General features: G+C 41.8%; 1 protein-coding gene across 1 annotated transcript in view; it reads left to right on the top strand.

Moving 5' to 3' along the window:
• LOC122647341 (polyribonucleotide nucleotidyltransferase 1, chloroplastic) overlaps positions 1–18,719 on the top strand; it is a gene marked incomplete at its 3' end in the record, with an annotated part of 163,933 nt that extends 145,214 nt beyond the window's left edge. The window contains exons 14-20 of the mRNA XM_043840771.1: positions 12,898–13,076; positions 13,260–13,443; positions 15,401–15,448; positions 15,615–15,687; positions 18,214–18,287; positions 18,377–18,484; positions 18,587–18,719. Coding sequence (XP_043696706.1) covers positions 12,898–13,076; positions 13,260–13,443; positions 15,401–15,448; positions 15,615–15,687; positions 18,214–18,287; positions 18,377–18,484; positions 18,587–18,719 — 799 coding nt within the window. The remainder of the gene's footprint in view (positions 1–12,897; positions 13,077–13,259; positions 13,444–15,400; positions 15,449–15,614; positions 15,688–18,213; positions 18,288–18,376; positions 18,485–18,586) is intronic.
• Positions 18,720–18,957: the final 238 nt, after the last annotated feature.

The following is an 18,957-nucleotide window of genomic DNA, read 5'->3' as shown; positions in this document are numbered from 1 at the left end:
AGATCTGTAATAGAGAGATCAAATCTAATTTATAGGGAGATTAGGGATAGGATAAAGGGAGAAGACGAGGTTTGAAGATCAGATTCTGTTCTTGGATGAAGAGAGAAGAAGAGACGGGGGGATGAGAGGGAGTATTGTGAGAGAGAGGTGAAGAGATGAGATTGAGAAGGGGAGAGAAAAAAGAGAAGATGTTGACGAGAGGGGAGGGATAGAAGCTGATCAAACACACCTGCTGATTTCCAATGAAATCCAATAATCAATTCATTCTTCAAATCTTGCTTTCATTCTTTGATTTTTTTTTTTTTTTAACCTGAATATTACCTGGGACCTGGGTTGGCCCCTAAGCTTTTATTAGAATCCAGAAAAATAATAAAGAATACAGGGGGGGGACATTCCACCTTACCCCAACCCACGCCTCTAAGAAGACACTCCTCTCTAAAAAGCCTAACCAACCTTTACAAGACAAGAAAGCTCAAGAAACTAGTTTCTAAGCATAGGCAATCCTGCTTTGTCCTCCCGAAGGATGCTTTGCAGGGGTCCCATAGGCATGCTCCCAGGTTGAAACCTGGCAGACGCCTCCGTATCACAAGAGAGATTGGCCAGCCAGTCTGCTGCCCTGTTGCTCTCCCTAAAAGCAAACGACACATGCGCCCAAGTTGCAGCAACTAAATCCAGGATCTCCTTCAAAAAGTACCAACCTTCCCACAGCTTACAACTTCCCATGTTAACAACCCTTACCGTTGTCTCAGAGTCAGAGTTTACCACCACATCCACTAAACCCATCCCCTTGCATAAATTCAACCCATCTCTCATGGCTCTCAGCTCTGCTAATGAGTTAGTGCAGGGGCCATAAAAGCTACTTTCATTCTTTGATTACATGAGTATATAAAGAAAATAAAAATGACTCTTGGACTCAAGCATTAATCACCTAGAAGCTATCTCCAATAAAGCATTAAATTACCTAGAAACTAATACTAAGTAAAATTAATTACTTACACAAACTTTTGGACTCTACATAGAAACTTAAAAAACCCAACTTGAAAACTGAAAAGTCTAATTAAAGCACCAACTAATCAACTAAGCCTAGGAAAATGAAAAGACACTTTAAGAAAATAAAACTCAGGTCTGGTGGCTCTTTGGAGTCAACATAATGGGCCCCACCAACAATAATATCACAAGGACTAACCTTGGCCAGCTTAATCTGTGTCTGGGCTTAATTGGAGCTGGTTCTTGGCCCTGTGATTTGGGTCTAGTTTTGATGGGGACCAAAATAGCATGAGGGATCTTCTTCAGGCTTGATACCGCATCATGATATGTCTTGCCTCAAGGAATATTTGGGCAAGGAATTTGAAATTAAAGATTTGTGTGAGCTTCGTTATTTTCTTGGCATTAAAGTTGCTTGATCTACCAGAGGAATTTTCCTATCCCAACGGAAATACATCGTTGAATCTCTCAGAGACTGGTATGTTGGGGTGCAAGCCTGCAGATACTCCTCTTGATGCTAATACCCATCTTGTGAGCAAAGATTGTGAACCAATGGATAAAGGACGATACCAGAGGCTGGTTGGGAGGTTAATTTACCTCTCTCACACGGCCAGACATTGCTCATGTCATTAGTCTAGTAAGCCAGTACATGCATGATCCATACTCCTCTCATATGGAAGCTCTATTCCATATTCTTCGTTATCTGAAGTCAGCTCCTAGACGAAGGGTTCTTTACTCATGATCATTTACGAATCGAAGCTTTCACAGATGCAGATTGGGCTAGTTCTCCTAATGACCACAAGTCAACATCTGGCTATAGTACGTTCGTAGGGGGAAACTTGGTTACTTGGAGAAGCAAGAAGCAGGCTGTTGTAGCTCGATCCAGCACTGAAGCAAAGTTTTGGGCTATGGCCTATGGCATTTGTGAACTTTTGTGGCTCAAAAGTCTCCAAATGGATCTGGCTGTTCCTATTGCTCTTCCTATGATGCTATATTGTGATAGCAAATCAGCCATCGGTTTTGCTCATAATCCAGTTCAGCATGACCGGATGAAGCATGTGGAAATCGATCGTCACTTCATTAAGGAAAAGCTGGACTCGGGTTTTATTTGTGTTCCTTTTGTTAAGTTTGGAGACCAATTGGCTGATGTGTTTACCAAAGGTCTTAGTAGTTCTTTTTTTCATCATATGTAAGTTGGACATGTGTGACATCTATGCACCAACTTGAGGGGGAGTGTTGTAATATGGGTATAAGAGTAGAATTGTCCTTAGGGTTTCTTTAGTGTTTGCCCTACGGGCACTATTGTACTTGTACCTCATCTTACTCTATTATAAGTAAAGCCTGGCTGGTGTCTCATTGACACAAGTCATATTTCCGCAAACAACAATCTACGACATGTGGTGTCTTAATAGGTAATGCAATCTTCCGGGACTCTATTATTCTAAATGTGTTCATTTAGTAGCCTGTAGAAATAATCTTTCCATCTCTCCTTAATGCCCTTGTCCCTTATTAATACTTTACCATCTTCACTTTTAACACATTTAACATGGTCGAGATCTCTACTCTTCCTTTCCCTCATTTTAGCTATCTTGTAGATAGCTTTTTCCCTTTTGTGCTCAGATTATTATAAATATCTTCATATTTCCTTGCCCTTGCTTTTTCCACAATCTTCTTTGCTTCATTCCTAGCAAGTTTATACCCTTTTTAGATCCTCTACATCCTTAGTCCTTTGGCCGATAACTTCACCAAAGGGATTAACCTCTCTAGTTCAATACCTTCTTGAGCAAGCTGGGCATGTATGAAATCCATTCTCCAGCTTAAGGGGGAATGTTAGAGTTCATGGAGTAAGGGTATTATGGTATTGATATAAGCTTCTATTTTTGCCTCCTTATGTATTCTTATTAGTGTGGGAGTATTGGTGTGTAATCTTACATGGTATTGACAAGTTAGTAAATATTGGGGAAATCAATTCTCTCTTCCAACATTCTTGTGTATTCTTCTTTCCTTTATTACTTTGAACTGTCTTCAATATCTTTTTCATTTTGGTTTGGGTAGATATATGAAATTTATTGATAGGGGATCAACATGGATTGCATTGATCAGGAAGACCGTGGAGAATTGTTGGTTCTCAATTGTTCTGGGTGGCAGCATGTCAGGGTTTTTCAAGTCCTCCAGGGGGGTCAAGCAAAGGGATCCTTTATCCCCAGCCCTTTTTATTTTGGCGGAGGAGGTGCTGAGCAGAGGCATCAGAAACTTATTTGAGGAGGGACACGCTTCCTACTACAGGCTCCCGAGAGGGTGCCATGGGATCTCGCACTGTCTGTTTGCTGATGACACCATAATCTTCACCTGGGGCTAAAAGAACTCTCTCAAACAGGTCATGGGGTTTCTTAGCAGCTATGAAGGATTTTCGGGGCAGCTAGTCAACAGGCAGAAAAGCTGTTTTGTGTTGGGGGACAAGGTCTCTATGGCTAGGGTTCACATGGTTGGGGCGGTGACAGGGTTCCCAAGGAGGTCTCTGCCAATCACCTACTTGGGGCCCCTCTCCACTCTGGAAGGCTCAAAATTTGCCTCTTTGACAGCTTGGTGGAAAAGATAAGGAATAGAGTGGCAGGTTGGATGGGAAGGCTCTTGTCCTCCGGGGGACGGTTTACGCTCCTAAAGCATGTCCTCGCTTCTATCCCCATCCATGTACTCACTACACTGGACCCGCCCAAGGCAGTTCTAAGGAGGTTGTATGGCATCTTTGCAGATTTTCTGTGGGGGAGCTCGGAGTGGGGAAAGCGCAGGCACTGGGTTTGTTGGAAAAAGGTCTGTAGGCCGCTCGAGGAAGGGGGGCTTGGAATCAGATCTCTGGAGGATGTTGGTGTCTCGCTCAGGCTCAAGGGTCTTTGGAGGGTGCTTACGGACCATTCTCTGTGGAGTGATTTCTTCATGGCCAAGTTCTTCAAGAACCTCCATGTTTCTCTGGCTGGTTCATATGGGACAGGTTCAAAGTCTTGGCCTAGCACATAGGCCTATAAGGGGTTCCTGTTGAAGAGAGCACGGTGGCTGATTGGTACTGGCAGGGTTTCATTTTGGCTTGATAACTGGACGGGAGCTGGGCCACTGATTGATTATGTGGATAACGGCCTTCTGGTGGACATGGATTTGTGTGTGAGAGATGCTCTGGGGGACGACGGCAACTGGAAATAGGAAATCATTGAACTTATTGATTCACCTGCCGTCAGGGAAAGCATTATTACGGGGGGATTTGAGCTCACTGATAGGGATGATGTCCTTGCATGGTCTCCCTCGAGTGATGGGCGCTTCACCACCAAGTCTGCGTGGAATGAGATTCGGAGTGTCTCGCCTACAGTTTCTTATACGAAGTGGGTATGGAACTCTTCTGTTCCGATGAAAATTGCTTTCTTCTCGTGGCAGCTTCTTAACGGCAGGGTCCCTACGGACGAGGCGCTAATGTCAGTTGGAATACCCTTGGCCTCAAAATGTAATTGTTGTGGGAGTCCTCGATGCGAAACGACTGACCACTGCCTGCTTTATGGGGGGCACGGTGGCCAAGGTGTGGAATTTCTTTGAGCGTATTTTCGACATCCCTTCTGCTCCTTCTCAGGATGTCAAAGGGCGCATAGGACAGTGGTAGAGTGTGGCACGTTGCAGTATCCTTAGCGCTTACGTCATAGGTGTTCTACCGTCCTTGGTGGTTTGGGAGCTATGGAAAGAGAGAAATAATAGAAGGCATGGAGAGAGTAGGCGCACAGCGAGCTCCATCATAGCAGCCGTTAAAGCCTGGGTAAAAGACATGCACATCCCCCCCAAAATTGGCCGGTCAGGGTCTCTGCGAGATGGTCTTATACTGCAGTGTTTTGGGCTCGTGCCTGCGGCCCCCAAGTTGAAACGCCCCGTTGCAGTTATTGGTGCCCGCCCTTTGCTTCGGTTATACTCAATGTAGATGGTGCTTGCAGGTGCAACCTGGGCTTGGGAGGAGGTGGAGGGGTCATAAGGGATCCGGATGGTGTGGTCTTGGCTGCATTCTCGAATCACTATGGGGCTTGCACCAACTCGATTTCCGAGCTACGAGCCTTGAGGGATGGCCTTATGCTGTGCCGTGAACTAGGGTTCCTGGGTGTAACAGTTAATGTGGACTCAGCATCCACGGCCAGGATGGTTTGTCAGAGGCGATGCAGCCTATGGAAAGGCTGGTACTGGTTCCATGAGATCTTGGCACTGGTTTTGTCAACCTGATCCTGTGTCTCATTTGCCTATCGGGAAAGCAATGGCCTGCTATTCTGGGACTTCTGTCACCTTTCAGTAGGATGACTTGCCTACAGGTGTGTTTCAGGTTATTCTTCATGAGGACAAGGCGGGTCTTCCAGTCCTAAGGAAATAGGGTTGCCTCCCTATCTCTTGTCGGTTGTTTTGAGAGGTCCAGTGTGGGCAGCTCCATGGGTTTGGGGTAAGGTGGAATGTCCCCCCCATGTATGCTCTTATTCTTTTTTTGGTTTTAATAAAATTCTAGGGGCTGTCCCGGGTCCCAGATAAGTTCAGGGTAAAAAAACAAAAAAAAACAAAAAAAACAAAGAAAACAAAAAAAAAAGAAAACACGATACCAGAACTAGAATACAACATTACCTTCACCACCACCAACCAACAGAGGTTGGGAATCCTTGATAGGAACTACAAAATGAGATTTGGGCCGAAGTAGAGACACTCCCTAGAAAGCCCTGACCTAGCCAACTCGTTAGCTAAAGAATTGGCAGATTGTATACTCTATGGCAAAAGAAAAGTTCCTTTTCACACATACTGCTCTCAATCTCTGGATTAGGTGCATATATTTCCAAAGGCTTCCTACTCCTGCTTGAAGCTACCTGGTCATGAATTTGGGGTCACTTCATTAACTAGCTGTACCCACCCACTTTGGAGAGCAATTCCAAAAACATGTATGGTCCAGTGTGATTGAGTCATAATAACCCATAGCGTGAAACTCATCACTACCTCGTAAGGTCGTTGAGACCATAGCATGTCACACGAAAGCTCCGGTTTCTCTGGAGTGTTGTCACACAGCTGCCCGCCTAGAAGAGCCACTTCCTCTGTAGTGTTGTCACACAAGATAAGCACGCCGCCCCGCCAGAATCACCAAGATTATACTCCCAGGTTGAAATGTTGAATAACCTTTTGACGTAGTCACCAAGGGTATACTACCAGGTTTGCAAAATATTTGATGGTGTGCTTATTCTTGCATTTTTGTTTTATTCCTTCTGTTTCCTGAAGTTGACGGGCATGCGTATTTTGCAATCTTATTGACATTGGAGTTGCCAGTGAAAGATTGAGTTATGAATAATGTAAAACAAATCAGGCTGACCTAAATGAAGGAAAAGCCCAGAGCATTTACCTCATTTATGCAATAATGGCCAAGTTTCTGGTTCTTGTCATGGAATATCAGTTAATCAGTGTTACAGGAGTTTGGTGCTGGCATGTGTCATGGAGTCAAACATGTCAGGTTTGTTAATCTTGGAATACAGGTTCATCCAGAAAAAGAAATCAAAAAAAAAAATATTTAAATGTTATGATACAGGGATTCGGCTAATAGAATCTGCCAACTAGGTGAGATATCTTAACATACCATACATAATTATTTAGAATTTACATGTAACCAATCTGAGAATTTAGAAATGTTCATTTTCCATTTTCAAAAGCCAAAAAATTTTGCTAGAAAACTATGCAGTTATGATCTTGCAACATCATATTAAAAATCCTAAAATGTAAATAATGTATTAAAAGTGTACAATGAATGAAGTTAGATGGGTATGGACAACAGTACAGGGAACAGTAACAATCAATTGTTATGTTGTAAATAATGGGTATATTTGCCTTCCAAAAGAATAGAAATAAAAAAAAGAAGCATATGGATGTGGAGTGTCCAATACATTCCTCACTATATGGCCATACTGTTAGATATATGGCCAGAATACCGTGGGGGTATTCTGGACCTTTTCTTTGTTATTTTTGTTAGTTTTTGTATTATGTGGTTTAGTCCCACATTGCTCATGTACATATTTTACTATTCAATTATTCTTATAAATAAGAATGTGCTTGGGATGGATTAATCATCCAAGCATCGAGTTCTAAATCTGGTCCTCTTAACATGGTATCAAAGCTGGATTAGAACTCAGATTGCAATCCACGATCTCCTTCCCTCTCTAATTCTCGATCTTTCTCCCTTTCTCTTCTCTTTTCTTCTCTTCTTCCCTTTGTTTCGTTTTGTTCTTCTCTGTCCCATAGGGCAGCACTGATGAGGTGATCAATTGATCCAGCTGCTGCCCTCCTTTACCTCATCCCATGATATGAAGAATTGATCGATAAGGTGCTGCACTCCTTTGCTGCGAATATTGAAGACTTCAGCCTTCATTGGACAGATTCACACTATATTACAAGGATTTTGTTCACTATATTGGAGCTTCAGACCTGCGGCAGATCAGTATTCCAGCACCTACATCAAGCTACATCAAGTTCCAGCCCTCAAGATCGATATCTCTTCACACTTTCAGGGTTTTTTTCAAAACCCTGACAATTGTCGATCTTGGGGTTCCACTTATCAGTTAATTCTGATTTTTTGAGGAGTGCTTCACATCTGTTCAAGTGTACTTCGACTGCAATTTCAGCCTCACACAGTCATTTTCCAGGCCTCATATCATCTTATCGATTTCAGCAATTTCAGGGTTTTTTTTCAAAACCCTGAAAATATCGATCTCAAGGTTTTCTCTGCCTGCTGTTGCTGATTCTTGGAGACACTTATTCCTTTATTATTAGAGGGCTTTCATCCTTGTTTCAGCCCTTAACTTGGAGGTATTCTTGGCTTTCTCTTCACAACAGCCCTCTTCTCCGATTTGGGATTCTTCACTGTCTCCATGGGTGACTCTATGGATTCGACTGCTACTTATGTTGGTGATGGAAACAGCAAACCAGAGTATCATACTTTCTCTCCAAATCCAATCAAGTTGGATGGCACCAATTACCTACTTTGGTCTAGGTCTGCCTCCTTTGCCATTGCTGGCCGTGGCCTTACTGGTCATATTAGGGGATCCACTCCTATGCCTACTGAGGTTGGGGCTGCTCAAGACAAGTGGCTTGCCAACAATGGAGTTCTTATGTCCTACTTGATTGGTTCTATGGTTACAGATCTACAACACAATTTTCTTCTCCTTGATACGACCTCGTAAAATTGGGCTGCTTGCAAGGAGACTTATGGACAGCTTGGCAATGATGCCCGGTATATGAAATCGGGAAGAAGGTCCTTCACACTACTCAGGGAGAATTGATACTTCCAAATACTATGCTACCTTCGCAGCCTTTGGCAACAATTGGACCATTTTTCCGATTTTCACCCAAGTACAACGCAGATATTACTTCTTATAAGCTACACATGGACAAGATCAGGGTTTATGATTTCTTGGCAGGATTAAATGTGGAGTATGATCAGATTCGGGTTCAAGTGTTGGGTCACAAGCCTTTTCCCACACTAGAACAGTCCTATGCCCTCGTCTCCTCTCAAGAAAACCGTAGGGCTGCCATGTTGCACCCTCCTATTATCGATGATCGCTCTCCAAGCTGCCCCCGCCACTCCTACACCTAGCGGCATTGCTTCTCTTGGTGATTCTACTACAGGTCTGTTGTTTGTGAGTACTGTCACAAACCTTACCACACCAAGGAGAAGTGTTGGAAACTTCATGGGAAACCCGCTGATTTTGAAGCTAAAAGGGCTGCCAAGACAAAGATAAAGACAAAGACCAAGGCCCATCAGACTGAGACTGTTACTGCAACTCCTGCTACTGACACTGGTCTATCCCAGGATGATCTACAGGCCCTCCTTCGTATGCTCGGGACTTCACGCTCGCCTCTACTACATCGCCATCGCCAATTCTCGCCTCCTTCAGTTCACACTTTGCCCTGGCCAGGTATTCCATTTGTAGGTCATTGTGCTTCGCGGGCTTCCCATCCTCGATCATAGATTCTGGAGCTACGATCATATGATCGTTCCTCTAGTCCGCTTTCACGATATTCTCCCACTTCGGAAAGATAAGGTCAAAGTGGCCGATGGGTCCCTTTCTTCAATATCCGGAAAAGGACTCATCCACCGCACTTCCTCTCTTTCTTTGTCTTCTGCTTTACATATTCCTAATTTTACTACTAACCTTCTTTCCATTAGTAGTATTACTCGTGATCTTAATCGCAAAGTCACTTTTTTTCCCTCTCATTGTGTGTTTCGGATCTGCCTCCGGGAAGACGATTGGATTGGGTAAAGTGCATGGTGGCTTGTACCGCTGATGACGGTCGCTTCTCTCCACCACCTTTGCCTTCTCCGCCGCATCGTAACTCCTCGTCTCTTCTGAACTTTACCGGGCACTCTCGGTTAGGTCACCCCCTTTAGGAATTTTAGCTCATTTATTTCCTCGTTTGGTCACCCTACATACTAAGGATGACTTTTTTGTGAGGCTTATGTTCGCCAAACAGACACGCTCAAATTATCCTATTTCAAATAAAAGGAGATCTTCTTGCTTTAATTTGGTACATTCTGATGTTTGGGGCCCTAGTCGCAAGCCCTCTCTTTCTCGGGTCATCGCCGGTTTGTCTCTTTTATTGATTGTCATTCTCGAACACTGGGTATATCTTTTGCACACTAAAAATCAGGTTTTCTCATGTTTTCAGCATTTTCATAAGTCCGATTCAAACTCGCCAGTGCTACTCTCCAAATATTGAGAAGCTGATAATGGAACCGAAGTTCATCAATCACAATTTCAAAAATATTTGGCTGATCATGGCATCATTCACCAAACTAGTTGTGTTGATACCCCTGCCCAGAATGGTGTGGCAAAACGGAAAAACCGTCATTTGTTGGAAATGGCCCGGGCTTTGATGTTTGGGAGGAATGTTCCTTCTCAATATTGGGGGGATGCGGTTCTCACTGCCGCCTATCTTATCAATAGGCTCCCTTCTCGGGTTCTTAATTCCCGTACCCCCTCTGATATTTTACTGGGTCATTCCTCCTTTATTGTCCCTCCCAAAGTATTTGGGTGTGTGTGTGTTATGCTAGGGATACCGATCTCCAGTGCTTGAGCCTCGTGGGCTCCGTTGTATTTTCTTGGGTTATTCTCCAACCCAGAAAGGTTATAAGTGTTACCATCCCCCTTCCCGTCGTACCTTGGTGAGTATGGATGTTGTTTTCCATGAGACCCTTTCTTATTATTCTTCACCACCTCTTCAAGGGGAGAGTTCTAGTGAAGATGTGCCCTTTGAGATTCCTCCACTAGAGGTTCCTCTCGGCCGCTGCCCACCTCCTTTGATCGATGCCCAACCTCCTTTGGATGATGTCCAAACTCCTCCGGCTGTTCCTCCCTCACCTAATGGGAATCCTTTACAGGGGGAGACCATAGAAAATAGTGTTGTTAATGTTCCTCTTCAGGGGAGCCGACTCACCCGCAGAACTATTGGTGCATTTCGTAAGAGAATTGACAATTCCAACATACTCACCTACACGAGGGCAGAACCAACAGAGGGCGCTTGCAATCCCCTTTAGCACCAATACCCATCCAATTGCCGGCTCCAGATCCAGATCCTCCATCTCCTGGTAATCCCTCTTCATCCGACCTACCTATTGCTCACCGCAAAGGTACTAGGACTTGTACTTTACATCCCATATCTCGTGTTGTTTCTTATAGCTCTCTTTCTCCATCTTTTCGTGCTTTTGTATCCTCTCTTTCTTCTGTTTCGATTCCTAAAACTTGGCAGGAAGCATCTACGATGGAAAGTGGAAGGCAAAGAATGTTGGAAGAAATGAGAGCACTACATAAAAATAATACATGGGAGCTTGTGACTCTTCCTCCCGGAAAGAAACCAGTTGGATGTAGATGGGTCTTCGTGGTCAAACGTATAGGCGATGGTTCTGTGGATCGATATAAGGCACGTCTGGTTGCAAAGGGGTTCACTCAAACTTATGGAGTTGACTATCAGGAGACCTTTGCACCAGTGGCGAAGCTCAACACTGTCCGGGTGCTATTATCTTGTGCTATAAATCTTGGGTGGGATCTTCAACAGTTAGATGTCAAGAATGCCTTCCTCCATGGGGAGCTTGAGGAGGAGGTATATATGGACATTCCACCAGGCTTCTCTGATGACAGGACCAAGGGCAAGGTCTGTAGACTGAAGCGTGCACTTTATGGGCTGAAACAGATACCTAGGGCATGGTTTGGCAGATTTCACAAGACTATGATTTCAGCAGGTTATAGGCAGAGTAATGCTGATCACACTTTGTTTATCAGACGAGTTGGTGACAAGGTAACTCTTCTCATAGTCTATGTGGATGATATTGTGGTCACTGGTAATGATGGTGATGCTATCAGGGATTTGAAGCTCCTCCTTGGCCGTGAATTTGAAGTCAAAGATCTTGGTCCTCTGAAATATTTTCTAGGGATAGAAGTTGCTCGCTCTTCAAAGGGCATCTTTCTTTCTCAACGAAAATATGTCCTTGATCTATTGACTGACACAGGGCTGCTAGGCTGTCATCCTTCAGATACTCCTATGGAAGCTACTACAAAACTTAGGGAGAAAGAGGGTGAGCCTGTTGACAAGGGTATTTATCAGCGGTTAGTGGGCAAGTTAATCTACCTTTCTCACACACGACCTGACATTGCAGTTGCTGTGAGTTTGGTGAGCCAGTTCATGCATGATCCCTATTCCTCTCATATGGATGCAGTCCGTCGTATTTTGAGATATTTGAAGTCTGCTCCAGGAAAGGGAATCCTTCTATCTCCCACGGGTCACCTTAATATTGAGGCCTATACTGATGCCGATTGGGCTGGTTCTCCTGACAGGAAATCTATCTCTGGTTACTGTTCCTTTGTTGGTGGGAACCTTGTCACATGGCGTAGCAAGAAGCAGAATGTTGTGGCCAGGTCCAGTGCTGAAGCCGAGTTTCGTGCGATGGCCCAAGGAATTTGTGAACTTCTGTGGCTTAGAGGATTATTACAGGATATCGGTCTTGCTATTCATCTTCCCATGATGCTTTATTGTGACAATAAAGCAGCCATTAGCATTGCTCATAACCCTGTCCAGCATGATCGTACTAAACACGTGGAGGTTGACCGACATTTCATCAAGGAGAAGCTTGAGGCCGGCCTCATTTGTGTTCCTTTTGTGAAGTCTACTGATCAACTGGCTGATGTGTTCACCAAGGGACTGAGTAGCAAGCTGTTTCATCCTATCTTAGTCAAGTTGGGCATACATGATATATATGCTCCAACTTGAGGGGGAGTGTTAGATATATGGCCAGAATACCGTGGGGGTATTCTGGACCTTTTCTTTGTTATTTTGTTAGTTTTTGTATTATGTGGTTTAGTCCCACATTGCTCATGTACATATTTTACTATTCAATTATTCTTATAAATAAGAATGTGCTTGGGATGGATTAATCATCCAAGCATCGAGTTCTAAATCTGGTCCTCTTAACACATACCAATGTCATGTCGTGTCCGACACTGGTGTTTTCAGTCAATGAAGGTTCTAGGTATTATACCAATTAATATACAACCTGTTTAGGATCCACATTGATTGCTGGGCATTTGGTCCAACCTTGTTTTTAGTGGCAAAAGGCAGTCTCTATGCTTGTCATCATTATGCTGTACATGACATCTGGAAATGTGAATAAATTAGTTTCTCAATTTTGTGGAGCTAATGCTCTGGTCTCTCTCTCTCTCTCTCTTTCCCGCATATGAATGGCTTTCTCAGTTTTAACCTATGAGTGACTTTGTTACCATAACCGACATTGAATTAATTATTAATTATGGCTCTATTTGTTTCTGTTGTAAGATCTCTTATTTCATTTAATGATTCAAAAGACGCTTTTGTTCAATTGTCCAGTATTCATTTCCACCCTCATGTGTGGGAGAAGTTGGGCGCATGGGAGCACCTAGTAGAAGAGAAATAGGTCATGGAATGCTTGCAGAAAGAGCACTTGAACCTATTTTGCCTTCCGATGAGGATTTCCCTTACACCATACGTGTTGAGAGTACCATTACTGAAAGCAATGGTTCATCAAGGTTAAATGTTATTTGAGTGAATATAATGATATTATTGCTTAATTCCAAAGATTTCAGAAAATTTTCTAAATGCAGATTTCTCCCACTTTGTTAATCATATATCTGTTCCCCCCCCCCCCCTCCCCTCTTCTTTTTTTTTCTCTAACTGATATTTGCTTCTTAACGGCTGTATTGATGTAACAGTATGGCATCTGTTTGTGGAGGTTGCTTAGCGTTACAAGATGCTGGCGTTCCCGTGAAGCGCTCTATTGCAGGTGTAGCAATGGGTATGGTTTTGGACACAAAAGAATTTGGGGGAGATGGTGCTCCGCTTATTCTCTCTGACATTACTGGATCTGAAGATGCTTCTGGAGATATGGATTTTAAGGTTTGGACTAACGAACTCAATTTATCTTTACTTATAAGCCTTACCCAACTACTCAGGTTTGGTTTCATGGAATCTTGTCCATGGTTCAAGGTCTCGGTTTCGGACCTGGCTTCTGCCAGGTAGAAAACCGAGTTGGTGCTTTGTTTTTATAAACTTGGTGCTTGGTTTCGGTGGGTTTTTGACCTAGTAAGTCATGAAACTTGGTATATAGCCTATTTTTGGGCCATTTAACCACAATGGCACTATCAGATTTAAAAAAATAAAACTCCAAATAGGAGCTTGACTTCGGACCCCAGGTTGGTAGGCTACAACGTACTAATAGGCTCTATTCTACACATAATTTAGTAGTAGAAATCATACAATTAATGTAAAACAAATTTTTTTTTTGGGTGAATAAAAAATATATTACCAAAAGAGGAAAAGATACAGAGAGCCCCGAAGGGAGAAGGGAAGAGAGAAAAAAAGAGAAACCGCCAGCCAAAGCAAAGGCTAAAGGGCTGTAGCAAAAAAAGAAACATTAGAGAGACCCCAGGAATCAACAATGAGCCTGTTCCTTGGGGAGTCTATACAAAAGGAGGTGGGAGCTAGCGATAACTTTGTTTAAACATAAACATAAAAAAGGACAAGTATACCCCTATCGGGTAGAACTAATTATTCTAACAAGACCCAACCACCAAGATTTGAACATATTTTTTTGCAAAAATTAGATTTAGGGGAAAAGGCTTATCTTGGAATCCTCAAATCTTCTTCAAATCACTGCAATCTTGTTGTAGATCGATGTTTCCATAAGTTTTTTGGCATAGTCTGGCGATTTTCCATCAAAAAATGGGATGAAATCTCAGTTTTTGGAACTCTCTACCGAAACCATCGAGATTACCTAGACCAGTCGAAATCGTCTCAGTCGAGGTAAAACACTTTTATACCCTTGGTTTTGTCTGGTTTCGATTGAACCGAGATCTCGGCGGAGTCGATGTTGTTTCTTATTTCGTCCCTTGTATTGTCTTGCTTTTTGTTGCCTATCCCCCCACCCAAATTAAAAAATAAAAAATAAAAAGTTGATTTTCCTTACAATTTGCAGTTTGTCACTTCCAACTGAAACTTGTCTTCCTTTCACATTGTCAAACCATCTGAATTGGTGTATCCCCTCTTCTTTTATAGGGGCAATTTTCCAGATGTATGAGATAACAAAAAAGAATTACAAAACAAGTAGGTTTACAAGACAAAGTAAGTGTAAAGCAAATTCCAGCCTACTTGTTTTGTAATTAAATTTCTTATCTCGTAGATCTAGGCAATTTCCCCTTTTCATTTACTCAGAGGCAGCAAATTTGTATTCATTTCTCTGTACAATCGTAGGTACAACGGATAAAATATCCATCATGCCCAAAAAATTAAAACTATATCTGTACTTCAGGTAAGCAACACAAGAAACACCAAAATACATCAATCATAAAGCAAGAAGAACCAGTTGGAAGTAAAACAGATGCTATAACCCCAATAAAATCCTTAGACACCAAAATCCAATCAATATGGTATTGCCCAATATCAGCACAAATTCTGCAATAAAATCTTGGGTTGTCTTTAAACTGCTTTCTGTGGCTGTCTTTCCACATACCATTACACCATTGCATATGGTTATAAAGTCCAGTTAACTTCCTTTCTTACCAGAAAGACTCTTAGGCCACTGAATACATAATAAACTATCCCCCTTCTTGGTCCAAATCATATTGCTTACTACTCTACAAAATGAATCCATACCTCTTCTTCCTATTCATGCCATTCCATCTTATATTCTCATCTTTGCTACATGTTCTTTTGTAGATATTTTTCTTTAGATCATCATTCAGCTGCCTCAAGAACGAACTTCTAATCTGATAATTGATTTGTGCATTAATTCATTCTTGACAATAAGAGAAAGTTGCACTATTTTCTGAGTTTGAAAGTGATGTTCAATGAGCAGGTAGCTGGAGATGAGAATGGTATAACTGCATTTCAGATGGACATAAAGGTTATTCATGATCTAGAACTTGTATTAATGCTTTATTTCTTCTGCTTTCATAGATAGAGATTGTTTGGCATGATTGCAGTGGATAGAACCCAAAAAATTTCCCCTCGTGTTCATTTATTGAAATTGTAGCTTTTAACTGTTACCTGTGCACATTATCTCATCACAGGTGGGAGGAATTTCCCTACCCATTATGAAAGAAGCACTTCTGCAAGCAAAAGAGGGACGAAAGCATATTATTGGTAAAAGATCTCTAGTATTTGCATAGCAGATTGACTCTATATTGTGAGATATCAGTGTTATGAGATGGTCAGTTCGTTTTAGTTGCCAGGAATGAGGTTTAGAACTAGTTAGTTGGAACTTTGATGACCCTGAAAGTGTTAGTGCTCTTAAAAGGATTTAATAAAATAAATTGTGATTTGAAGATAATTTTTTTTTCCATAGTATGTGCAGGGATACTTGATTTCTGAATAATGTATGGGTACGATGTTTGCTTAACCTTTTCCATTTTCCAGTACTCTGATTTGTGGATCTTAATTTATCCGGTTTATGTTTTCAACTACATAATACATTTCAACATTGCATTTTGTTTGTTTAATGTAATATCGTTAATGCATTTGTGATAATATCAGGAACTAAAAACCAGTGACAACAATAAGAAGATGAGAGAAGAGGAAAGACGAGACTGCCAAAGAGAAGTAGAACCGATAATCTACTTGAAGATTGCTTAGTTCATCCGATAGTCTAGAAGATTGCCTAGTTCATCCGATAGAAGTCTAATTAGGAAGCAAAACAAAAGAAAAAAAAAAAAAAAAAAAGGAAACTAACTAACTAACCCGAGACATAACACAATAGAGACACTCCCCCCTATTGTGGTATATGCACATACATAATAAATCTACCCTCAAACATTGTTACCTAACTTAACACTCCCCCTCAAGCTAGAGCATATAAGTCACCCATGGCCAGCTTGAAACAGCCTTTCCGGAAAGCAGGACCCAATAGAGGCTTGGTAAACATATCATCAAGCTGATCAGCAGAAGAAACGAACGGAGTAACAATCAATTTTCTCTATCACTGCACTCCGCACAAATTGACATTTGACAGGCGACTTCAATGTGCTTCGTCCTTTCATGAAACACCGGGTTGCTGGCAATGTAGATACCAACTCTTGAAGCAGCGACTTCAACCACATCCTCTTGGCTGCAGTTTGAGCCATAGCTCTATACTCAGCCTCCGCATTAGACCTAGCCACAGTTGTTTGCTTCTTGCTTCTCCACGTGACGAGATTACCACCTATGAACGTGCAATAACCTGTGGTAGACCTCTTATCGCCATCAGCACCAGCTCAGTTCGCATCATAAAACCCTACCAGATCAACATTCTTATGAGGACGATAAATGATCCCTTTCTTGGAGCACCTTTCAAATACCTTAATATACAACAAGCTACCTCCCAGTGAATCTTCTTTGGTATTGAATTTGCTGATGAAGAGATCTCTGATCACATGTGATTATATCAAGAGCTAAAAACCAGTAGCAACAATAAGAAGAAGAGAGAAGACGACGACGAGACTACCAAAGAGAAGCAGAACCGATAGTTTTCTGCAGTCCCCCTCTCACGTATATAAAAAGAATTCAGCTACATAAGAAAAACTAGAAGATTACCTAGTTAGTCCTAGCTGGAATAGAAGTCTAACTAGGAAACTAACTAACCCAAGACATAACACAGTAAGGACACTCCATATTGTGTTGTGTGCACATGCATAATAAATGTACCCCCACTTTACAATGTTACATAACAGCATTAAACTAACTAGTGTGTATTTATTGACATATTTGTATTTGGCACTTGGCATGCTTTATGCATGGGACAATGTCCGGCAGAAGCAATATCCATATAAGAGAATTGGGCAGAGCATAAAGAACGACTACTCTAAAAGCAAACTGAACGATAAGTGGTCTCATTGCTGTCCAAGAAACTTTATCCAAAACAGAAGTACTCCCTAGGATATCTTCCCAAAGACACTTTGCCTAAAACCAAATATCCAAAACAGAAGCACTTCCTCTAAATTCAATCCCTAGGACATCTTCTCAACCAGGCCAACTCCAAGAAGAACAAGTTCCTAAATCAAGTTAGACAGCCCCTGTCCTCCATATCCTCTTGTAGCAATCAATTTTTGTCCCCTACCAGATTTTGTTTTGAGACACCTAATAACCTGCAATCACATATAAAGCTGAAGACTTTCTGTCTTAGTTGAAGCTCCATACTTAAATTCTGTATGTCTTTTGTTGAAGTTTGTAAAAATATAAATTCCCTCGAAGAATAGTTAACAGTGCTCATTTGCTAAATTTAACCACATGAACAATGTTTTCCAAAATGATCATGATGGCTAATAACACCCTAAGTGTTTTAGCTGATGTTCTACCTTTCTATTCTGTTTTTGAGTTGTAGGAGCTATGGGAAAATTTTCTGTATAAACGAAGCTCTTTTTTTTTGTTGGGAAGGTGGGCTGCTCTTGTGGGGGGTGTGCAGTTGTTTGGGGGGGTGTATGTGTGTGAAGTGTGAACTAAGCCTTTTTTGAGGGAAACAAACCATTTGTGGAAAGAGGTCCCAGTTAGATCAGTAGTTAACAGAGGCTTCGGTTACCAACTACGCTTCAGTGTAGTTGTTGTCTACTTATTAGGCAATCACAAATCAAATGGTATTCTGTGTTATTTGGTCTTTCAGTCATTTCACAGATAAACTGACTTTTTCACTTAATTCAGCTGAAATGTCGAAGTGTGCTCCTCCTCCTTCTAGGAGGCTTTCCAAGTATGCTCCACTGATTTATGTTATGCAGGTATATTTGGTTTTTGAACAATTGAATAGCTTCTGGACCAGTTAAACCAAGATGTAGAATTTGAATAAGGCTATCCGAATTGTTTGTAGGTCAAACCAGAAAAAATTCATGCTATTATTGGAACTGGTGGAAAGAAAGTGAAAAGTATCATTGAGGAGACGGGGGTGGAAGCTATAGAGACACAAGATGATGGAATTGTAAGTGTAAACTAGGACTTCTACTTTCACGAACATTTTCATGCTTCAATTTTATGTACGATACTTTACTTATTAAGCTTTATTTTTCTGTTGCTTTTGCAGGTGAAAATTACTGCCAAGGACCTGTCTAGCTTAGAGAAGTCTAAAGCCATTATTACCAATCTAACAATGGTCCCTGCTGTTGGCGATATTTATAGGTATATTTTTTATTTTTGGTTTAATATTACTTTTTCTTGTATAATCTAGGTCTTGTTCCAAGTATGACCTTGGATAGAACCTATTGAAGGGCAAGGATCCATGTAGCAGACCCCATGTAGCTGAGATTCTCCTGACTTGCTCGGCTGTGCCTCTTTCCTCTTACTTGCATCTTTCATCCTTCATTTTTCTTTTATTTTCCATTTTATTTCTCTTCTCATTTCCCATCCCTCTTTGCCAATCTCTTCATTCCCCTTGTTTGTTTAGACCTCAGTTTT

The sequence above is a fragment of the Telopea speciosissima genome, unplaced genomic scaffold, assembly GCF_018873765.1.
Source record: "Telopea speciosissima isolate NSW1024214 ecotype Mountain lineage unplaced genomic scaffold, Tspe_v1 Tspe_v1.0028, whole genome shotgun sequence".
Classification (NCBI taxonomy): Eukaryota; Viridiplantae; Streptophyta; class Magnoliopsida; order Proteales; family Proteaceae; genus Telopea; species Telopea speciosissima.
The sequence above is the reverse complement of the archived record's forward strand: the minus strand, read 5'-3'. Positions and strand labels throughout refer to the sequence as shown.